The 6,718-nt window shown below is 45.6% G+C and overlaps 2 protein-coding genes across 2 annotated transcripts in view; one reads left to right on the top strand and one right to left on the bottom strand.

Annotated features, from left to right (window-relative positions):
* Positions 1–2,993: 2,993 nt before the first annotated feature.
* On the top strand, positions 2,994–4,890 carry T265_13864 (hypothetical protein; the record flags this gene model as incomplete). The annotated part of the gene is made up of 3 exons (XM_009170907.1): positions 2,994–3,020; positions 3,192–3,594; positions 4,724–4,890. Coding segments are annotated over 3 exons (597 nt in total), but the record flags the coding sequence as incomplete, so codon positions are not given.
* A 1,282-nt stretch (positions 4,891–6,172) lies between these two features.
* The window catches only part of T265_05794 (hypothetical protein), a gene marked incomplete at both ends in the record, with an annotated part of 20,702 nt that continues 20,156 nt past the window's right edge, over positions 6,173–6,718 (bottom strand). The window contains one exon of the mRNA XM_009170888.1: positions 6,173–6,237. Within this exon, the coding sequence (XP_009169152.1) occupies positions 6,173–6,237 (65 nt within the window). The remainder of the gene's footprint in view (positions 6,238–6,718) is intronic.

Below are 6,718 nucleotides of genomic sequence, written 5' to 3'. Positions count from 1 at the left end.
GTCACTGGCCTTTGGACTGAGCCACTGGACTTAGTTGAAGCTCCATACTCAGCGTTGTGCATACACACAGGCCTTGCACTTGCGATAAATAGCTAGGGTATGTGACATCGACTACAATAAGAGTATGTTGGCCGTTAGATTAGAATATCAAGCATCTCCGGGCCTCATTTTCACCGGCCCCATATGTACTGGCCTGGAGTTTACAACATGTAGCAGATATTAGCGAGAGCGAGCACGGTTATACACGGTTAGCAAGCGTCCGCTCCTGGGTGAAATACCTGTGCGGAATCCGCAGAATTTCTGCCGTCATTTTTGGCTTTTGAGCCGCGGGAGATTAAGAAGTTTAATGGGCATCAAAGCGTCTTTATTTGTCTCGCAGTATTAAAAAAACCACAATACCCTGCATTTCCGGTCCCCTACGGAATGCAAACCGTCGACCGAGTTAAGTCGTTTTGTTTGAGTGTGCGGCGATATTGCGCGCGAGAAGCACTGTGTTTTGCTTGTCCTCATGTGCGGCTGAGAGTGAGTTTTGTTGTGCTTTCATATGCTCTATTCCTGGTGCGTTTACGAGAACGAAACCGAAAAAATATTTTTCAGTTCAAGTAATCGTCAATGCGCCCGAAGTTCGTTCGTGTTGCTCGTAAAGGCTCTTCAAGAACAACGGTATATCGGAAAGTACGACAGGCGGTTGTGACAAGTGGCTGTTTTCGTAGCCCGACTGATGAATGCGTCCATAATGCCCTTAGTCGACTATCTGAGGGTAAGACTCATGAGTAATCAGTTGATAGGTTCTAGATATGTTTCACTTGACCGTCCCAGATGATAAACTAGGCGGTGGGTTACCACGCTGTTCGCTGGCGGTTTTCCAGATCCCTGTTATCGGGACTTTGGGACCAGAAAGACATTCATTACCGCGGTCCCTGGAGAACCTTTTGTTTCCTGTATTTCGCCACAAGGCAGCCCATTGCAAGTCGTTGAACGGATCAGCCTGTATGTTCTGCTTACACTCTTATTGCTTTTCATCAATATCCTTTTCAAACCATTCACAACCAGGTAGAAGTATTTTAACGGTTGTTGGTCGAATGTAGCGAAGGCTGAACCTACTTTCATCCGGTTTAGCCGTTGTGTTGGACGAACTCAGGTACTTTTTTGACATCGACTACAATAAGAGTATGTTGGCCGTTAGATTAGAATATCAAGCATCTCCGGGCCTCATTTTCACCGGCCCCATATGTACTGGCCTGGAGTTTACAACATGTAGCAGATATTAGCGAGAGCGAGCACGGTTATACACGGTTAGCAAGCGTCCGCTCCTGGGTGAAATACCTGTGCGGAATCCGCAGAATTTCTGCCGTCATTTTTGGCTTTTGAGCCGCGGGAGATTAAGAAGTTTAATGGGCATCAAAGCGTCTTTATTTGTCTCGCAGTATTAAAAAAACCACAATACCCTGCATTTCCGGTCCCCTACGGAATGCAAACCGTCGACCGAGTTAAGTCGTTTTGTTTGAGTGTGCGGCGATATTGCGCGCGAGAAGCACTGTGTTTTGCTTGTCCTCATGTGCGGCTGAGAGTGAGTTTTGTTGTGCTTTCATATGCTCTATTCCTGGTGCGTTTACGAGAACGAAACCGAAAAAATATTTTTCAGTTCAAGTAATCGTCAATGCGCCCGAAGTTCGTTCGTGTTGCTCGTAAAGGCTCTTCAAGAACAACGGTATATCGGAAAGTACGACAGGCGGTTGTGACAAGTGGCTGTTTTCGTAGCCCGACTGATGAATGCGTCCATAATGCCCTTAGTCGACTATCTGAGGGTAAGACTCATGAGTAATCAGTTGATAGGTTCTAGATATGTTTCACTTGACCGTCCCAGATGATAAACTAGGCGGTGGGTTACCACGCTGTTCGCTGGCGGTTTTCCAGATCCCTGTTATCGGGACTTTGGGACCAGAAAGACATTCATTACCGCGGTCCCTGGAGAACCTTTTGTTTCCTGTATTTCGCCACAAGGCAGCCCATTGCAAGTCGTTGAACGGATCAGCCTGTATGTTCTGCTTACACTCTTATTGCTTTTCATCAATATCCTTTTCAAACCATTCACAACCAGGTAGAAGTATTTTAACGGTTGTTGGTCGAATGTAGCGAAGGCTGAACCTACTTTCATCCGGTTTAGCCGTTGTGTTGGACGAACTCAGGTACTTTTTTCCGCCTCTTCTGAAGGATTCACGGACCGTATGAAAAATCCCCGTCATTGTCGCGTGCGACAGAAGACCGGTGGGATGTAAATTCACTTTGAGGTGAAAGCAGGTTTGCTGCAACAGCTCCGTAAGATTCATGCTAGGGTGACAGTCATCGATATTCAAATGGACGTTGACGGTATTCGGGCCTACAATAACCCATGTACTCAAGTGTGGCCTATACTCTCTTGCACAATCTCCCCTTTTCCCGATCAGCCTATCGTCGTCGGAATATACTGTGGTAAGCATAAACTCAACGGTGCCCATCAGCTGATGTCTGATACAATCGCTGAGTTGCCGGACGTCTTGGTGAACGGTGTCTCCGGAGTTTACAATTTTCATACCGTGCGGCTATAGTGCACTATTTGCGACACTCCTGCTATGGCCTTTCTGGAGAAAGTGAAAGGACATACGGGATATTATGGCAGTGATTATTGTACACAAAAGGGTGTGCATATTGATACACGAACGACTTTTCCCTCGTTGATAGCTCCCTTGACTCGTCCCTCTGATTTCCGAACCAGAAAGCAAGAGAGGCACCATACAGGTCCAAGTCCGATGGAGGAGTTAAATTCTCCCACGATTGCTGGTTTTCCACCAGATTACACGCACAGTTGGTCTCGGTTTGGTGTGGAAATTTCTCATCTTACTCAGAGCTATGCCAGGTATACATAAGGCCAGGCTTTCTTTGGAGTCCTGGAATTAACTGAATGATAACATTGAGCAACAGAGTTTGGCTCTAAGTGTTGATTTCCCCCGAAAATGTCGGGGTGTCGTAGACCTGGATCGGTGAAAGGCATTTGACTACGACAGCTCCTTCTGTACATATAACTCGTCGGTTTACGAGGTATCTTATACCCTGACGTCTACGAATGCTCCATGTATTTTCCGGTAACCACTTTCAAAGGCCTTTAACCTTTTTTCACAACACTATGCTGATTTTTCATTGACGTTTCCAAGGTTTCTGTGTCAAAATTTGCTGCTAGTTTTGGTCCCAGTCATTTAGTCTACAACATATACCTCTTCTCCCATTTATTTAATTTCGTCAAGCTTTACGGTTACTTGGATCGTTTTTCCTGTTTTCCCTATGAATCAGAGCTGGGGCATTTGAAGCACTACATACATGGGCATAAACCACCAGCTGTTCAGCTTTGCCACCAACTGGCCGAGCGTGTGGGATTGGATGCTGCCGAAAGGAAGATATTTTTGGATGATGTGTGTATGCGACTGAGGCCATCACCCACTGCCGGATGTCACAGGTCTGTTCATAGGGCTGTCGTTTTTTCGAAAGACTTTCTCGACAACTGCATTTTGCTTGATGCTCAACCAGCTGTCATTGTAGATTTTCTACAGATACTATTGAGTGTCAGACATTCAATACTATTCTCCTATTTTACACCCACGTATTGAAATCAACAAACGTTTTAGTTTTTCAGCGCCCTGAATCGATGAAATTCAAAAACTATCGTTTTCATTACACACGCGACAATTGAGAATTTTCTGAACACAAAGTTGCGACAAACAAAGGAAATCGCTAATCGCTGGCTGGAGAACGAGCGGGATAGACTTCGGTAACGCCTGCAGAGAGCCACCAAGAAAGACAAATTATACCCCCCTGTGTTTTTTGAAATTCATTCATAAAACTCTTGTACTTGAAAGCGCTTATTGGTATCCGGGAGTGTAATACGCTGATCAGTTATATGGGGGTAGATGGGTTATCACGGCATGAGAGCGTAGTGTTTAGAAAGTTGCTGAATTGTACTAGGGAAACAGATATATGCGCATAATGGGCTGTATCGCGCATCGGCGACTTTAGCTAGGTGTGGACTGATTGCGGAAATGGCGGTACCGAGTACGAATTTTCCGCATCGGAGTGCGGGAACGTCTGCACTATTTCTGCACCCGGGTGCGGACTGGGTGCGGAAACTTGTCTCATTTCCGCACAGAATCTGCACCCGGGTGCAGAACTGTAGTGGATAACCCTAGCAAATACCAGTTCAAAGTAGTTAAATCAAGTGAGTAAAAATAGGCGAGATGATACAACTCACAGCTCGTTGGTGGAGTTAGTTATTACCACCAAAGCCAATCCAAATCGATCTCCTTCCTGGAATCTCCCTTGACATATTCCTAGATACCTTCTATCCCGTCGTAGTCTGAAAGGTAGATCACCGCTCGTTAATTCACTGACAGCGTAACTCGACACAGCAAGAAGGGAATAGGTCTTCCACGAGGTACAGAATTTGTATTTTATCATATTTCTTTTGCTTTCATTTAAACAAAAGTTATTCGGTATGAAGAGAACAGGAATAAGATGAGATTTTAGTGAGAGATAGAAAGTGGTACAATTTGAGTAATGATAAGTTACAAAGAAAGCACTATTGTACAATGGTCAGAAAGATCACCATAGAACTGTGCGGATATTATGTAGAAATTTCCGCACCCGGGTGCCGGGTGTGCAGATACTGTACAGAATTTTCTGCACCCGGGTGCAGAAACTTGTTTCCTTTCCGCACTGCTTCCGCAATCGGGTGCAGAAATGTGCGGACACTATGCGGAAATGTCCGCACCCGGGTGCAGACATAATGCAGAAGTTTCTGCACCGGTGCTAACTGGGACAATATTGTACTTATTGAAAGTTGAGATCAACGGGAAAACGTGTTGTGAGTAGATTCGCCGAGCAGATTATATTTTGCGATTACAATAGCATTTGTTAAATCTGAGGAGTATAACACAAGGAACCGTCAACAACCGGTCTTCCAGGGTGAAATTTGCATTAGATATTCTTTAGATGTTTTCTATTCTTAAAAAGCACCGAAGAAAACCTAAATACGCGAAGGTGCGATTTCGTGTTCTGTGTCGCGTGAACAGGCACGAAAATGTGAGGTTCTGATGGTCTGTGAGCTTGAAACTTCGTTGATTTAAACAAATTGCTACGAGCAACATGTCACCAGAAGGTGCAAATGGATTAGACTAAATCCCAGGTAAGGTCACAACTTCGAAAACCCCATAGGTTCGGCGAAAATAATTTGGGCGTGCTTATAGTCACCGGCCCTTGATAGCGAGCGACCCACTTAGATTTCAACTGCCAGCGGCTAGAGGCACAATGCATTTTCTGCAAAACCCCTGTGGGCGAAATAAAAACTTTAACTTCAAAATGTTGCACTTCTTTGCATATATGCGTAGACTGAAAACCGTCCTCATCTGCCGTCATTTTTGGCGATTTGTTTTAATCGAACTCTTCTGAAAGATGATGAGAGATCGATGAACCTGGGGGTCTTTCTAGCATAATTCGGGACCTATAATCTTTGCATAGTAGACTGAAAACCGTCCTCATCTGCCGTCATTTTTGGCGATTTGTTTTAATCGAACTCTTCTGAAAGATGATGAGAGATGAGATCACCTGGGGGTCTTTCTAGCATAATTCGGGACCTATAATGAAAGACTGTAATTTGCCAGCCAACGTGCACGATGTTTAGCAAATAATTAGCGTGCACTACGGAATTTTTACTGGCAACAAAGAATCATCGACCAAAATTTGTTTGCATGAATGCGCCTACGCATATTTTGCATCTCCAAAGGCCATTTAGCTTCTAGAATGTTGAGAAAATCTGTTCCGGTGGAAAAATAACTGAAAGTTACGTTCATTGTATGTGAGTCAACCTTTTCCACAATTCGCGATTTTTTATCATCAGGTATGTAGCGTGGGATGTCAGGAAGTCAGCGGTATTCGACGTTCGACAGGATGTAGCGACGGCACACGTCAGTTCTGAAATGTGCAGATATACGGGCTGGTATTAATGGATCCACACGGTATACACAGCACACATGCGCACAGGTCGGGTGGTACAGGGAAGAAGACCGGAGTGTAGCAACAACGCACGTGTATTAACCCGAACCGAAACCGGAAGGAGAGGGGGTGTGCAAGGTTGGGTCAAGGTCAGTTAGGGGGGCGTACAAGCGGGATACTCTTCCCTGTCCAGGGCCCGTGGTACCTCGTCCGTGGTACCTGTAATAGGGGAAGAGAGGGAGGGAGAGGCACACATAATGTCATATGATAGGCATACAATCAGGTCAGTCGGGTTTCAAATGCGTTACACTGCCCCCTCCCGAGTAGGAGCACTGTCCTCAGTGCTCAGGAGTGTTCGTGCCGGATGTACTGATCTCAACAGTATGGCTGACAGGTGGGAGATAGGAGGATGTAGACGGCTGGGTGCCCGGACGGGTGAAGGGTAGGGCTTCAACTGATTGTAATGGACACACTGTACATCCGTATGTGGCTTAGAAGGGTCACGAATGACATAGGTGTTGTTTGGTCTCTTAGTAACGATAACATAAGGTCCCTGCCACATGTGATGGAATTTTGCGGGCGCACCCGGTGGTGGTTTCGGCCGGTGTAGAAGCACAAAGTCGCCTACTTCGTACAGAGGTCCGCGTGATTTGCGGTCGTACACAGTTTTCTGGTGTTGCTGTGCATGTCCGATGTTTTC

The sequence above is a fragment of the Opisthorchis viverrini genome (assembly GCF_000715545.1).
Source record: "Opisthorchis viverrini unplaced genomic scaffold opera_v5_114, whole genome shotgun sequence".
Lineage (NCBI taxonomy): Eukaryota > Metazoa > Platyhelminthes > Trematoda > Opisthorchiida > Opisthorchiidae > Opisthorchis > Opisthorchis viverrini.
Note: the sequence above shows the minus strand (reverse complement) of the source record. Positions and strands in the feature narration are given on the sequence as shown.